This window comes from Mustela nivalis (assembly GCF_964662115.1).
Source record: "Mustela nivalis genome assembly, chromosome: 7".
Classification (NCBI taxonomy): Eukaryota; Metazoa; Chordata; class Mammalia; order Carnivora; family Mustelidae; genus Mustela; species Mustela nivalis.
Genome location: NC_139026.1, coordinates 6,310,922 through 6,328,074, shown reverse-complemented (window position 1 = coordinate 6,328,074; position 17,153 = coordinate 6,310,922). Strand labels below are relative to the sequence as shown.

At 41.8% G+C, this 17,153-nt stretch overlaps 1 protein-coding gene across 3 annotated transcripts in view; it reads left to right on the top strand.

Annotated features, from left to right (window-relative positions):
- WBP2NL (WBP2 N-terminal like) overlaps positions 1-17,153 on the top strand; it is a 35,679-nt gene that overhangs the window by 13,962 nt on the left and 4,564 nt on the right. The window contains exons 2-8 of one of the 3 annotated variants that reach the window (XM_082740030.1): positions 2,870-2,978; positions 3,238-3,379; positions 3,592-3,684; positions 8,961-9,068; positions 12,184-12,320; positions 12,409-12,692; positions 16,359-16,379. In XM_082740030.1, coding sequence (XP_082596156.1) covers positions 2,870-2,978; positions 3,238-3,379; positions 3,592-3,684; positions 8,961-9,068; positions 12,184-12,320; positions 12,409-12,633 — 814 coding nt within the window. In that variant the 3' untranslated portion in view covers positions 12,634-12,692; positions 16,359-16,379. Of the gene's footprint in view, positions 1-2,869; positions 2,979-3,237; positions 3,380-3,591; positions 3,685-8,960; positions 9,069-12,183; positions 12,693-16,358; positions 16,380-17,153 lie in introns of those variants that run through there. The other 2 variants (XM_082740029.1, XM_082740028.1) reach the window with 2 other exon arrangements.

Here is a 17,153-nt window from a genome sequence, read left to right as displayed (position 1 = left end):
GCTATTTTTTTTAAAGATTATTTATTTATTTATTTATTTGACAGACAGAGATCACAAGCAGGCAGAGAGGCAGGCAGAGAGAGAGGAAGGGAAGCAGGCTCCCTGGTGAGCAGAGAGCTTGACATGGGGCTCGATCCCATGACCCTGGGATCAGGACCCGAGCCGAAGGCAGAGGCTTTAACCCACTGAGCCACCCAGGCGCCCCTCAGCTATTTTTTTCTTGATTAAACATTATCTTAGTTGCTATAAGGTTTTGGTTTGATTCCAGAGTTCTGAACTGAGTTTTGGAGTTCCCTATTTTTTTAAAAGATTTATTTGTTTATTTGAGAAAGAGAGGGGATGCAGAGGGAAAGGGAGAGAGTGTCCTAAGATGACTCCTCACTGAGTGGGGACCCTGACTCAGGACACAATTCCAGACCTTGAGGCCACAACCTGACCCCAACCAAGTTCAACATTCAACAAGTTGCACCACCCAGGCACCCCTGGAATTCCCTATTTTTTCTGACATTTTTGCTGGCATCTTATATTTTCATTGTATATTAAAAAGCCCTTTTTATCACCACACCACCACCCCAGTTCCAGTTCTTATTGTGGCACACCAGGAATATTTTAGGGTTTCTTTTTTTTTTTTTTTTAAGATTTTATTTATTTATTTGAGGGAGAATGAGTGAGAGAGAGCATGAGAGAGGAGAAGGTCAGAGGGAGAAGCAGACTCCCCAAGGAGTTGGGAGCCCGATGCAGGACTCGATCCTGGAAGTCCAGGATCATGACCTGAGCCGAAGGTAGTTGCTCAACCAACTGAGCCACCCAGCACCCTATTTTAGGGATTTTTTTTTTTTAAGGTCATTGCCATACCCAGCATAGAACTTGAATTCATGACCCCACGATCAAGAGCTGCATGCTCTACTGACTGAGCCAGCACAGTACCCCTTAGGGATTCTTATACCTCTCATATAGCCCCCTCCTTGATCATGTGACTAGCCTGCTGAGACAGCTGTAGCTCACAGTTTCTCCTTGCCTATTAAATAGTGTCTCCAAGCTCTAGTTTCAGCATGACTTTCCAGTGCTATCTCACTCTTCTCCCCACCCCAACACTCCCATGCTGTTTTGCTGAATCCACACAGGTAGCCGGCTCCCAAGTGTGCAGTTCGCTTCCCACTGCGTACACCATGGATGCTGCTCTTGCATCTCCATACATGCTGTTTGCTCCCTATCCGGACTGTACCCTGCCTTCAACTCTGCCTCCTGAAACACTGTCCATATCTTAAGAATCAGCTCACACTTCGATCTTTCTATAAAGTCATTTTTAATCACTTTGACCGAAGCTAATCTCTCCTTCCACTAAACTGCTATGACATTTTTGTGCCAGTAATGTGATGTATGTCATATTAGTACTTGCTGAATTATTTATTTATTATTATTATTTTTAATGATTTTATTTATTTATTTGACAGACAGAGATCACAGGTAGACAGAGAGGCAGGCAGAGAGAGAGGAAGGGAATCAGGTTCTCCACTGAGCAGAGAGCCCAATGTGGGGCTCGATCCCAGGACCCTGAGATCATGACTCTGAGATCATGACCCACTAAGCCACCCAGGCACCCCAATACTTACTCTATTATTTGTATTTATGTTTTCATTCCCGCATTCTGTCCATAAATATTTAGTAGCACCCACTGTTTGCTAGAGCTGCAGTGGAAAGACATTGTCCTTAATGATCATAGTTAAGGCATTGAACAAATAAGCATGTATGTATTATAGTAATTACTGAGAAAGAGAAGAAACCCGTTAGGATTCTGTGAGCGAGAATAGGATGAGTCCAAGTTTCTCAGGTTAATAGTGAGGGGAGAACATGACAGGAAGAGGACACAACATGCCTGAGAAATCTGAAGCCCATTGTGTGCCTTACCGTCTCTATAAGAGTCAGAGAAACATTTCCATTACCACAGTGCTTTATACTTACTGCACATAAAGAATAAAAATTAGTGGGCTGCCTGGGTGGTTCAGTGGATTAAACCTCTGCCTTCAGCTTAGGTCATGATCTCAGGGTCCTGGGATCAAGTCCTGTATCGGGCTCTCTGCTAGGCAGGGAGCCTGCTTCCTCCTCTCTCTCTCTCTCTCTGCTTTCCTCTCTGCCTACTTGTGATCTAGCTCTCTGTCAAATAAATAAAAAAATCTTTTTAAAAAATTAGTGAGATGGTAAGAAGATTAAGAAGAAGAAGAAGAATGTAAATTAGATAAGAAAAAAAAAAGAACCCGGAGCACTGGGGTGGCTCAGTCAGTTAAGCCTCTGACCCTTGGTTTCAGCTCAGGTCACGATCTGAGGATCCTGAGATCAAGCCCCACGTAGGGCTCCCAACTCAGTGAGGAGTCTGCTTCCCTTCTCCCTCTCCCTCCACCCCTCCCCCTGCCTGTGCATGCTTTCTCTCTAAAATAAATAAATAAATCTTTAAAACATTTTTAAAATTTTTTATTAACATAAAATGTATTATTAGCCCTAGGGGTACAGATCTGTGAATCGCCAGGTTTACACACTTCACAGTACTTACCATAGCACATACCCTCCGCAATGTCCGTAACCCAACCACCCTCTCCCTACCCCCCTACCCCTGGCAACCCTCATTTTGTAATAAATAAATGAATCTTAAAAAAAAAAGAAAAAAGAGAAACCGGTGATAAAATGGGAGAATAAATGAGCAGAGAATAATATCATTTAATTTCCTTTCAATTTCAATAAAATAATGGCAATAACAGCAGCAGATAATGTTTTTCGAGTGCTTACTCTGGGCTAGGAACTATGCTAAAAGCTTTATGTGTGTCATTTTATATAACTTTGAAATTGAGTGGTGTCTGCCCTTTCTTTTCTGCAGTGTCTTGACTCAGTGTCAGGATGTAGAACTCTCCTTCCCACAGCAACCAGAGGGATCCAGTGTCTTCTGTGGTACAAAGAGAGGAACAGTGTTTCTTACTTCATACCGGGTAATTCTACTTCTTCTTTGATCAGATTAACTGCACATTTGTTTTCCTTAAAATGGAGAGAGGGTAAACGTTGACTTTCAAAGTGTTTTAAAACATTCACACTTTTATGATTTTCCATGTTGAAGAATATGGAAGAAAATGGGTGATGTTTCCCAATTAGGCCAGGACGTCAAAGCAGCCTTGACCTTAGAATTGCTCTGCTATGTCTCAACCCGTGGACAAACTGTAGTCCTTCTCTGAAATTTCTTTCCTCTCATAGGTGATCTTCGTGACTTCACACACAGTCAATGACTCCATGTGTTCTTTTATGATGCCATTTGATCTGATGAGTAACTGCACCGTTGAACAACCAGTCTTTACCCCCAACTTCATTAAAGGAATCATTCAGGCAGCCCCAGATGGTAAGTGGTCCCCCCTCAGAAGTGGTTTTTTGTTTGTTTGTTTGTTTTTTCTCAAAAGCTTCCAGAAGATTTAAGATTCAGACTTGGCTCATGCTGGAATTCAAAAAAAGCTGCCCCGCTCCTTTGGGTAGTGCTTCTCTGTCTGTCTGGGGTGGTCCTCTCTGGCCAGTGGTGCCAGCACCTTAGTGAGCGTGTGTCATTGCTTCCCCCAGGTGGCTGGGAAGGACAGGCTACCTTTAAATTAGCCTTCAGAAAAGGAGGTGCCATCGAATTTGCCCAGATGATGATGAAAGCTGCCTCTGCTGGTGAGCACTGCTAATAAGGATTCTAAATGCTGTGGGGGGTTTGAGGCCTGTGGAGGTGAAGTAGGACTGTTACCCACCCGGTCAAGACTTTGGCCTCCGAAGTCAAGCAGTTCGTAGCTGCACGTGTATTCCGCAGGCATTTCCTGAGCCTCCCTACCATGGGACACACACCACACCACAGGCTGGGAGCAAGATTAGTCAGTCCCTCCTTGTCTTAAAGGAGTTTGCAGTCTACCAGGAGCTTGTACTCAGACACCTGAATGACTAATTTTACCTGATAATCTCGTCCATTTAAATGCTGGTCTCCTGGGACGCCTGGGTGGCTCAGTTGGTTGGACGACTGCCTTCGGCTCAGGTCATGATCCCGGAGTCCTGGGATCGAGTCCCGCATCGGGCTCCCAGCTCCACGGGGAGTCTGCTTCTCTCTCTGACCTTCTCCTCGCTCATGTTCTCTCTCACTGTCTCTCTCTCAAATAAATAAATAAAATCTTTAAAAAAAAAAAGTATAAAAAAAAATGCTGGTCTCCTATCATTAAGTCGTCTCATTTTCAGCTCTGGAAGCCCCAGATGTGCGAGTTCTTTTTCCTTTGTCGTGCCTTTCTGTCTTTTCTCCTCTCTGGCTTTGCCTTTGCTTCTCTTAGCTGTAGTTCCTATTCTCATGAGAAGAGGGAAGAGGTATTGTCAAGTGCCACAGCACTGATCTAAAGTATGTACCAGATAACTCTTTTTGGACTGTGAATACAAATAATCCTTTTACGGGGTACCTGGCTGGCTCAGGGGTTGTGAGTTCAAGTCCCATGTTGGGTGCAGAGCCTACTAAAATAAATAAATAAATAAATCCCTTAATGATATATTTTTATTTAACCTAGCCTCATTTCATACCCCTCCTCTCTCACCTTTTGTACTCCAATCTAATTGGACTTCTGTGTGCCTTGTTCTCTCATCTCTGCGCCTTCATGTTATTTGTTCTTTCTGGTAATTTTATTTACTTATCTATCTATCTATCTATCTATCTATTTTTAAGTAAACTCTCTACCCAATATGGGGCTTGAACTCATGACCCCAAGATCAAGAGTCACCTGCTCTTCTGACTGAGCCCACTAGGTGCCCTGAAATTTGCTCTATTTGGAATGTTCTTTCTCTTTCTCTGTTGCCTCTACCTCCAACTCCAATCTCGTTAAGATGAACACCATCTAGTTGAGATGGACATATGCAAATATGCTGTAACAGAGGCATGGACAAAATGCTGGGGACACAGAAGAATGGAATGAATGTTCTAGCTCAGAAGACTGATTGGATTATGATACTATAAACCATAGTGAAGAATGCAGGAGACAGTCTATGTTGGAGTTCAATTTTAGATATACTAACATTTACTGAACACTTACCATATAGTGGGCAGTGTTCCAGACCCTTTACATGTGTCAGTATTTGTTTTTTTTTGTTTTTGTTTTTGTTCTTTAAATTTTTTAAAAAGGTTTTATTTATTTGACAGAGATCACAAGTAGGCAGAGAGGCAGGCAGAGAGAGAGGAGGAAGCAGGCTTCCCGCTGAGCAGAGAGCCCAATGCAGGGCTCAATCCCAAGATCCTGGGATCATGACCTGAGCCGAAGGCAGAGGCTTAACCCACTGAGCCACCCAGGTGCCCCTACATGTGTCAGTATTTGTAACCCTCACAAAAACTTATGATGTAGCTATAGTCATTATCCCAGTTGATAACAGGAGAAACTGAGCCAGTGATGGTTATACATTGTCTCAAGACTGTACAGATAGAGAGCAATGGAGCTAGAATCGAAACCCTAAACCTCTTCTTGCTATTTTTCTGAACTTTTTAAAGAAAAATAATCTTATTTATGGAAAAGTTGCAAGAATATTGCAACAAGGGCTGCCTCAGTGGCTCAGTGGGTTAAGCCTCTGTTGGGCTCTCTGACTGGCAGGGAGCCTGCTTCCCCCTCTCTCTCTGCCTGCCTCTCTGCCTACTTGTGATCTGTCTCTCTCTCTCTGTCAAATAAATAAATAAAATATTTAAAAAAAATATTGCAACAAACTCTCATGGACCATTCATCTAGATTCACCCATTATTAACATTTTCTCACCTTTGCTTTATCTTGTTCTTTTTTTGCTTTGTTTCTACTTAAGTATTTGGGAATAAGTCACAAAGATCATTTCCTTCATCCCTAAGTATTTGGATATAAATCTCCTAGGAGCAAGGGTATTCTCTTATCTACCCTCAGTCTGCTTTTCAAATTCAGGAAATGTAACATGGAAACAATGCTGTTAATATTTGGTTTATATTCAAATTCAAATGTTTAACCCATTACTGTTCCTAATTCTAATAGCACATTTCCCCCCCCAGTCAGGATCTAATCCCAGATTACACATTGAATTTAGTTGTCCTGTATCTTTGGTCTCCTTTAATCTGGACTCAGCCTTTCTTGATGTTGACATTTTAAAGAGAATACAGGCTTATTGTTTTGTAGAATGTCCCTTAATTTGGGTTTGTCTGTTTCCTCATGCTTAGATGCACATCATGCATTTTAAATGGCAGGAATACGATACAAGTAATGTTTTATTTTTTTTTATCCTATATTCTTCATTCCTCTATCTTATTAAATGTGAGGCACATTGGAATGCTAGTGGTCAGTGGATTTGCAGCTCAGAGCTTCAAAGATGAACTGTATCTTCTAGAGACTGGTTTAGAAATCCTCAGCACGCAGGTCATCTCTGGAGCCATGTGAGTGATAGGATCATTCAGTGACTTACGAATGGTATCCCAAGAGTCCTCAACAGCTCAGGGATGGAGGGAGGGATGACCTTAATGAAGAATGGAAAGGGGCTGACTGAGGTAGGAGGAGAATTGAGTTTATTGTCCTAGAGGTCAAGGAAGGACAGTTTCAGGCGTTACGGAGTGATCATTTGTCAGCTGCTACAGAGATGTTTGATAAAATGAAGACTGAAGGATGTGCATTGCATGTGGAAATTTGAGTTTGTTGGTGCTCTTAGTAAGAGAGAAATGCTAAAGAAGACAGGTGGCAGAAAAGCCATATATAAGAAATTGAGGAGTAAGAAATTGTTTTACTGTTACCTTTAAGATACAGTGCAAAAATACAAAGGCCAAGGAGCTCACACGCTGTACCCAACCAATAGCTCTTCATCGTCCAAAGGGCAGACAGCATCTGGAAGCCTGACACTGGGTAACAAGGTGTCCTGGCAGACAGAGCACAGCCTGTGGAATCCAGAGTCGGGGGCCACTTGGAAGTCCGGCTCCTCTTTTTTACCAGTGTCTGCAGAACTCAGAATAACTGCATATTGGTTCTTGAGTTCCTTCTTATTTTTGGCCTCACAGTACTGAGGGGGCTTATTTTTAAGATTATGGACCAAGGATCAGGCAACTTGAGGGGATCCTCTCTGTGCTCTCATTAAGATCTGCTTCTTGGGGGTGCCTGGGTGGCTCAGTTGGTTGACCATCTGCTTTTGGCTCAGGTCATGATCCTGGATCCTGGGTCCTGGGTTCGAGCCCCACATCGGACTCCCGAGGGGAGCCTGCCTTTCTCCCACTCCCTCTGCTTGTGTTCCCTCTATCGCTGTGTCTTTCTCTGTCAAATAAATAAATAAAAATCTTAAAAAAAAAAAAAAAAGATCTGCTTCTTGGCCTGCAAAGCTACGGAGTCTCAGCAGTTATATAGCTACTTGGGAAGAGTTTAGGCAACATATGTGAGCTTGGCCCATTTTCTGGGTCTGATTATATCATGGCTTAGGTGTGGGAGCCTACCCCCGCTCCCCCAGTAAGAACGTAAGATTGTGAGATGGGCTTCTTTCAGGTCTTTCGAATTAACTACCCATCATGCTTCATGATCTGATTCTTTGACCCTTTGCAGAAGTCTCTTCCCCTCTACAGAGCTGACTTGTTGGGGCTCTTTGATTCTTGTTTTTACCAAATACGTGTTGAGTACCTGTTGTTTGCCAAACTCTATATGAGATGATTAAGAACACAAGAGTAAACAAGGCGAACATAGCCCCTAACTTTGTTAAACTTAGTCTAGTGAGAGTCATACAAGAAATAAGCAAACAGGGGTGCTGTGGTGGCTCAGTCGGTGAAGCATCTACCTCAGGTCATGATCCTCGGGTCCTGGGATGGAGCCCCGCATTGGGCTCCATTGCCCGGCGGGTAGCCTGTTTCTCCCCCGACCTCTGCCTGCCACTCTGCCTACTTGTGTGCGCGCGCTCTCTCTCTCTCTCTCTCTCTCTCTATATATATATATATATATATATATATATATCTGTCAAATAAATAAATAAAATCTTTTGAAAAAAGAATAAATGAGCAAACATATAAGTTAATAAAGTAATCACTTCTGGGAAGGATATTAATAGGATATTGACAAGGAGGATAGTAGGGGTAAAGAGGACAACTTCAGATTTATAATGAATTAGTTAAGATAATACTGTCTCTTGAAACAGAAAAATCCCAAATTATCCATAGCTTAAGGCAGTAAATATTACTGCTTATGTAAAGGACAATCAGCAAGGATAATATGGGGCTCTGAACCACATAGCCATTTAGGGGCCCAGAGTACTAGGGTCTTTGCCATCTTTAACACATGGCTTCCACAGCCCCTCTGGATAGCTGGCAGGGAGGGAAAGGAAGTAAATATCTCACCTGGGAAGCTTGCACCAGGGAAGCTCTGGAAGCGGTGTACCTTACTTCTGGTCACATGCCATAGGCCAGAAATAGAGCAGTAGGCCGATAATGGCTCCCAAAGATATATCCATGTCCTAACCCTCAGAATCCGTGGATGTTGCCTTGTTTGGAAAAAAAAAAAAATCCCTGCAGATGTAATTAAGGATCTTGAGATGAGGAGATTACTCTTGCTTATCCAGGTGGGCCTCAAATGCCATCACAAGGATCCTTATAAGAGAGTCCTTATAAGAGGAAGATAATCAAGAAGCACTTTCTTTCTTCTGTATCACGTTGCCATTACATTGGCTTCCATGGTTGTGTCTTGCCAACTAGATGGAATCCTCACTTGGATTCTGAATATTTTTTATGGTAAGTGCTGTGCTAGGCCCTGGATAAGCACAGGCAAATAAGACACAATCTCTGCCCTCACGAAACATGCAGTTCAGGACAAGGGAGGTATATATTTTTTATCTGGTATCCTGGGAGCATTTTTGGACACATATGTGAGATGATGGTTGATAATTTATTAATTATTTGGTTGATAGCTGCTTAAAAGAATTAAAAAGTCCCTATTTTGCCAAACTTGTCTTCTCAGCTGCCAGGGGAGTTCCACTTGGAAGTCTAAACTACTGGTTCAGCTCTCCAGGACTGTACGTAGTTACTGGGCAGGGGGGCATGTGCTCCCAACAGATGCCTTGTCCAGGTAAGGAGTGGCAGGGAAGTTCTCCTTGGGTGGTGGAAAAATATGCCACGGGCTCTAAGATCCATTCATTGCTAGTTTGCCTGCAACTCTGCTATAGGAGAAAAAGGAGAAGTTTAGAGAATTGGAAATGGAGTCCATGACTTTGTTTCTAGACTGAAGCCCCGTGGCAGGTCAGCAATGACTGGGCTTCAGTTTGAGGCTTACTTTTAACTGTAATGTACACATATGGAGCAGACATGGACGACCCCTGCTAACAGGAACCGTCACTTCCTGCTTATAGCCTGAGTCAAAAAAGGTGCCCTTCCCCACCTCTTCCCATCTCACCCAAGTATAGCCACCATGCTTGTGCTGGGCCCTTCAACCTCACTGAGGACTCCAGCTTCATGCCCTGTGGCCTTTAACAGTTGTGCCTGTCCACAGTGATTCTCAAATGTGGTCCACAGCCTGCAGGTGGGCCACAAAGGGTCTCCTAACAGGCCATCAACAGGCCCCAAAAGGTAGTCCTTTCTTGGGTTCTCTTTGGAACATGACATACATGTCTACAGATTTTAGTTTTGTGTACAACTGATGTCACAAAATTACATCTTTATAGTTGTGTGGCTAAAAATATAATCTAATAATTCTTTTAAATGCATTAATCTCTGAGAGGTGCCTGGGTGGCTTAGTCAGTTAAGCCTCTGACTCTTGGTTTCAGCTCAGACTGTGATCTCCGGGTCATGAGATCGAGCCCTGTGTCAGGCTCTGCACTCAGCCGTGACTCTTCTTGAGATTCTTTCCCTCTCCTTGTCCCTCCCCCTTTGCTCCTTCCTCCACTTTCATGCTCTTTCTCTTCTTAATAAACAAATAAAATCTTTAAAACAAATAAATAAATGCATTAGTCTCTTAAATTATGTAGAAAACAAAAAATGGAATTACAAGCTGTTATTATAAAATATTAGCTTTTGTAATTGCCCAGTGATTCAGCTTTAGTGAGGTCTTTATCCCTATAAAGTTGGCTTTAAGTTATTGTCTGGTGTCCTTTCACTTCACCTTGCGGAACTACCTTAAGCACTTCTTACCCAGTAAGAATGAACTCCTTCAGCTTTTGTGTATCTGGGAACATCTTCATTTCTCTCTCACTCTTGAAGGAGTTTTGCCAAGTAGAGGATTCTCGTTTGACAGTTTATCTCTGGCCTCTAAAGTTTCTGATGGGAAATCTGCTGAGGATCCCTTGTATGCTTCTCTCTCGCTGCTTTCAAGACTCTCCCTTTGTCTCTGTCTTTTGAAAGTTTAATTAGAATGTATCTCAGTGTTTGTTTCTTTAAGTTCATCTTACTTGAAGTTTGTTGAGCTTCTGGATGTTTATATTCATGTTTTCATCAAATTTGAGAAATTTACAGTCACTATTTGTTCAAATATTTGCTCTGTCCCTTTTTCTCCTCCTCCTGGGACTTCCTTCTGGTCTGCTTGATGGTGTTCCACAGGTCCCTCAAGCTCTGTTACTCTCAAGCCCTGTTCACTCTTCTTCAGTGTTTGGTTTTGTGTGTGTGTGTGTGTTTCCTATTCCTCAACCTCTATTGTTTCCCTCGTTTTATCTTCAAGTTAATGGATTTATTCTTCTGCCTACTCCAATCTGAATTTGAATCCCTCTAGTGATTTTTTCATTTCAGTTGCTGTACTGTTCAGCTTCAGAATTTCTTTTTGGCTTCTTGTGAAGTTTTCCACTTCTGCTGGTATTTGTATTTGATGCATACATCATTTTCTTGACTTCCTCCACATTTTCCTTTCGTTTTTTTTTTTTTAAGATTATATTTATTTATTTGACAGACAGAGATCACAAGTAGGCAGAGAGGCAGGCAGAGAGAGAGGAGGAAGCAGGCTCCCTGCTGAGCAGAGAGCCCGATGTGGGACTCGATCCCAGGACCCTGAGATCATGACCTGAGTCGAAGGCAGCGGCTTAACCCACTGAGCCACCCAGGCGCCCCTCCTTTCATTTTTAAAGAACCTTTAAGACCATTCTTTTAAAGTTTTTTCTAGTTATCTCAAACATAAATGTGGATTACAGCGAAGTAACTTGACAACTGTCCACTCATTGACTCAGGTAAACCACTTTGGAAATGTAGCTAAGAAAATAAATAAAGTCCAGGTTTATTGCAATATGAGTTAGAAAATTGAAAATGGTGTATCTGGGTGGTGCAGTTAATTGTTAGACTCTTGGTTTTGGCTTAGGTGATGATCCCAGGGTCCTTGGATCTGGTCTGTGTTCAGTGTGAAGTCTGCTTAAGACTTCCTCCCTCTCCCCTTCCCTGCTCCTGTGCTTTCTCTTTCTCTCTTTCAAATAAATAAATAAAATCTAAAAAAAAAAGAAAGTTGGAAACAACATGCTCTCCTGCAGCAGGGAAATTAAGTAGCACCTATCCATGTGATAAAATGTTGTCTAGCTTTTAATGTGTGAAATATGCTAATAATGTAAAGAAAATTTTTATAATGTCAAGTAAAAAGAGCCAGATAAAAAAATGTATGGGTGTTATGATTGTGAGTGTATAAAAATATTAACAGATTCTACAAAGAAATACACCAGAATATTAAATTTTTGTCTTTGAGAGTGGATTATAGACGATTTTTGAAGTTCATCTTTTCAGGGTGCGTGGGTGGCTCAGTTGCTAAGCCTCTGCCATTAGCTCAGGTCATGCTCCCAGGGTCCTGGGATTGAGCCCTGCCTGCTCCTCCCTCCGCTACTCCCCCTGCCACTCCTCTCTCTCTCACTGTCTCTCTCTGCCAAATAAATAAAATCTTTAAAAAAAATAAAATTCATCTTTTCTTTATTTTCTAAATACATACCCCTCATTCAGCATGTATTGCTTTCTTCATACTCAAAATTTATTAAATAAAATAATCTTTGAGCACAACTATAAGTAATGTAGAGCTATAACTGTAACCTTATTTTCATGTTAACTTGAACCCCTCCAAAACAGAAAATGATAAAGCCTTCATCCAGTGGTGGCTGAAGGATCTGACTTTAGCATTATTCTGCCCGAATTCTTTTCCTGTGTCAGTTCGCTTCTTCTTCCTTCTTACCTACTCCTTGTCCACTCTAAAAAATGGGTAACTGATGTTTTTTTTTTTTCCTTCTCAGCCTACCCATTTGTTGTCTATGGACCCCCGCAGGCAGGATACGGACCGGCTCAGGCGGGATACGGGTCCCCGCAGGCGGGATACACAGCCGCACAGGCGGGATACGGACCCTCACCAGCGGTGTATGGAACTCCACAGGTGGGATACGGACCCCCACAAGCAGGATACGGGCCCTCACCTGCAGGATACAGACCCCTACCTGGAGTATTCGGAACACCCCCTGCAGGATACGGATCCCTACCAGCTGGAAATGAAGCTTCATTGGCCGGAAATGAAAACCCACCCGCGGCAAATGAAGCCCCGCCTCCGGCATACGGACTTTCACCTGTTGGAACTAGAGCTGCTGGGTCTAGCAGATTTATGGCAGCGCAGCCTGCTGGGTATGAGCCTTCTCTTCCTGCTCCTTCATCTTCTGAGCCCCATCTACAATCTTTTAGGAAATAACCATTGAAGACTCACCAAGCAAAGTGGCACTCCAAAACCGAAGTCAGGATAAGAAGGTGGACTCAGGTATGTGATTAAAGGCATGTGTGAAGTAGCGTGGCACCCTGAGGGAGGGCAGTCTTAGGGGAAGGATAAAGCTGTACTTCCGTGCCTAGACTTCAGAAGCTGGGTCAGCCCTTGATTAGATGGGCTAGAGGAGAAGTAGAATTAGAGCTAATTCCCTGATAATTTGGTTGACATTGGGCTGCATTTTTTAACATATGTGAGGGTGGAAAAATCTTCCTGCCTTTCTCCTCTACCCCACTCAAGAAACATTTATTATGCTGTTTGCCAGGCCCTAACATATGTTAGAAATATCAAGTTGAACACAGCATTATTTATATTATTGAAAGGATGGAACAACCTAAATTTACAATAGTGAGAGAGAATTTCATAAATCATGGTACATCCATATAGTAGAATATTATGTGGCCATTGAAAATGATATCTGGATGTAGGAAAAACCTTCTTTTTATTTTTTTTTAAAGATTTTATTTATTTATCAGAGAGAGAGAGAGAGAGAGAGAGAGCGAGCACAGGCAGACAGAATGGCAGGCAGAGGGAGAAGCAGGCTCCCTGACGATCAAGGAGCCCGATGTGGGACTCGATCCCAGGACGCTGGGATCATGACCTGAGCCGAAGGCAGCTGCTTGACCAACTGAGCCCCAGGTGTCCCAGGAAAAACCTTCTTTAAGATCAAAAACAATGGGACCACCTGGGTGGCTCAGTGGGTTAAGTCTCTGCCTTCGGCTCAGGTCATGGTCTCAGTGTCCTGGGATCAAGCCCCACATCAGGCTCTGTGCTCAGCAGGGAGCCTGCTTCCCCCGTCCCCGCCTGCCTCTCTGCCTACTTGTGATCTCTCTGTCATATAAATAAATAAAATCTTTTTTAAAAAAAAGATAAAAAACTATGAAACAATAGAGGAAAGCAGTGATAAGGTTGATGATATCAAAATTTGGGACTTCCATATGACCAAAATTAAAAGCTAGGAAATAGAATAGGAGAAAGTTAATCTCCAACATGTGTGTTAAACAAATAATTTATAGTCAGAATATATGGAGAAATGGACCTCACTTCAAATCCACCTGGTACGAGGGCCCCTGGGTGGCTCAGTTAAGCATTTGACTCTTGATTTCGGCTCAGGTCATGATCTCAGGGTTATGAGATCAAGCCCCCCCACCCCACAACAAGTCAGACTCTGCACTCAGAACATTTTCTTTTTTTTAAGATTTTAGTTATTTATTTATTTAACAGACAGAGATCACAAGTAGGCAGAGAGGCAGGCAGAGAGAGAGGAGGAAGCAGGCTCCCCGCTGAGCAGAGAGCCCAATGCGAGGCTCGATCCCAGGACCCTGGGATCATGACCTGAGCCGAAGGCAGAGGCTTTAACCCACTGAGCCATCCAGGCACCCCTGCACTCAGAACTTTTTGATGACAAGTCAATCAAAAAGAAAAAATGGACAAAAGATGTAAATTCCCCATTAACTGAGGCAATAGAGTAGCTCAGAAACATTTGAAAAGATGTTTATTCAACTTGATTAGTGTTAGGAAAATGCAACATAGCATGAGAACTTTATCTACAAAGATTTACAAATATTGAAAAGATTGAAAAACTTAAGTGTTGAGAAGGAACACATGTGGGGGAAAGGTTATTTGATATAAAACTAGTGAGAGTGTAAATTGGTATGAATTTTTAGAAGGAAATTTGGCAGTACCTTTTAAAAGTTAAAAGGTACCTACTCTCGATTTAGTAGTTTCACTTCTTAGTATCTGTTCCTGAGAAATGTTTGTAATGTGTGCAAAGATGTGTGTAGGCAGATGTTATTACATTGTATCTAACATCACAGAATTAGAAACTCCTAGTAAATATTTACATAAACTATGATATATCTAAGCTACATGCTTAAAAATTTCTGTCTTAATGTTAAATGAGAAAGGCAAGTTGTAGGGGTTATATACTACAGTGATTTTCAATCCCATCAGACTGAATGCCCACATAACAAATAGTTGGTAATGTCTCCTTTATATCACTGGAGTGAAATTTGTAGACACTGTGTGTGATTCCACACCATTTCAACCAAAATCCATATATAATACCATAAATGTGATATAGAGAAATAATAGAAAATTAGTTTGTAGTAAAATTTTAAGTATTTAATATATTAATGCTCAAATCCCACCGTACTAGAAGACCACAAAGTAATCAGGTGCTCAACCCGGGATATAGATTCACCAAATTTGTAAATTCTGGGGACACCAACTGATCCTTGTATGTTGCAGTTGTGACTTGAATACCATGCTGGCGATGCCACTGGCAATGTCATTTTCCAAAATAACCAATTTTTTTTTAATTTTTTATTTTTTATAAACATATATTTTTATCCCCAGGGGTACAGGTCTGTGAATCGCCAGGTTTACACACTTCACAGCACTCACCAAAGCACATACCCTCCCCAATGTCCATAACCCCACCCCCCTCCCCCCAGCAACCCTCAGTTTGTTTTGTGAGATTAAGAGTCACTTATGGTTTGTCTCCCTCCCAATCCCATCTTCAAAATAACCAATTCTTGACAAATTTCCAAATAAAAGATTTAGTTTTTCCTTGATTTACATAGTGGTTGAATTCCTGAAAAGTTCTGTATGTATTAAAATAGTGTGAAACAGGGTTAGGATCTAGGCTTAAATGATTACAAGCCCATGTTTCACCTGTATCAATGGCCAGAGACTCATTTGTTTGTTGTGAGGAACTGCCCTATACTTTTCAGGATGTCTAGTATGCTTGACCCCTCACCTAGCAAATACCAACTGTGGCCTCTAACTGTGATAACCAGAAATGCCCCCACTTATGTCATAATTGCCCCCTGGGGGTCAATGCCTTCCCTGCTGAGAACTCATTCTAGACTATTCCAAGGTTTTCAGCCTCTTAAGAGCTCACTCTTCCCCCTACTTTGACCAACTCCCTGATTTAATTGGCCTTTTCTTGCTTGCTTTCAGGTCATCAAGCCACCTAAAAATGGTGTCTTAAAAATATTATGTCAAGTGTTTTTAGATATATAGGAGAAGGGTTTCAGGAACTGTAGTGCACAATATTACCAGAACCAGAAGACATTTAAATCATATATTTTTTCTATGTATATTTTGTATGTAGCTGAAAACATGTTGTACATACAGTTTCACCTGATACTTTATATTTTCATAGGGTTTTTTAAATGGCTTTGAGGTATAATTGATACATTAAAAATTGTATATATTTAATGTATTTTTTTAAAAGATTTTATTTATTTATTTGCTAGAACAGTAGGGGGAGCAGCAGGCAGAGGGAGAGGGAGAAGCAGACTCCTGGGAGCCCTACACGGGGCTTGACGCCAGGACCTAGGGATCGTGACCTGAGCCGAAGTCAGCTGCTTAATGACTGAGCCACCCAGGAACTCCTTAATGTATAGTTTAATGAGTTTCATAGGCTTTTAAGAATTCTTCATAATATTGTTAGTGGTTACATGATATTCTGACAGGGTTGCACCATTACATATTTTCTCGATACTTATTTTAAGATATTTTAGTTGTTTCCAGGTTTTTGCTGTTACAAACAACATTGTAATTAACTTCTCTTATAGAGAGCTTTAAAAAAAAAATCTTGGATTATTTCCTTAAAAGAGGTTAGAGTTACTGATTGATCTTCATTTTAACAATCAGGAAACCAGATGCTCCTATGTTGCCAAGGATAGTCTTTCCTAAGGAAGTGGTGGGTGTTAATGGGTCTTAAGTGAAAAGGGGGTTTATGGAGTCATATCTATTTGAAAAAGCCTGGTGAACAGATTTCTTTACTTTATGATTTCTCAGCACCTGAATATACTAATGAACATAAATCCCCTAGAGGGAGAGAATTTCAAAATAGACATATTTAAAAAAAATTTTTTTTAAGATTTTATTTATTTGACAGAGAGAGAGATCACAAGTAGGCAGAGTGGCAGGTAGAGAGAGAGGGGGAAGCAGGCTCCCTGACAGCAGAGCCCGATGTGGGGCTCGATCCCAGGACCCTGAGATCATACATGAGCTGAGGCAAAGGCAGAGGCTTAACCCACTGAGCCACTCAGGCGCCCCTATACATATTTTTTCAAAATAATTTGACCTTAGACTATTTTATTCACTAAACATTTTGGAAAAACTATTACTCAGTGGAACAAAGATTGAGAAACACTTTCTGGAATGAGGGGATATTAGAATTAAAGTTCTGGGACGCCTGGGTGGCTCAGTTGGTTAAGCGGCTGCCTTCGGCTCAGGTCATGATCCCGGCATCCTGGGATCGAGTCCCACATCGGGCTCCTTGCTCCGCAGGGAGCCTGCTTCTCCCTCTGACTCTTCCTTCCACTCTGTCTGCCTGTGCTCACTCTCATTCACTCTCTCTCTGACAAATAAATAAATAAAATCTAAAAAAAAAAAAAAAAAAAAGAATTAAAGTCCTGTAAGTCTCTGGAATATGCTAGCCCT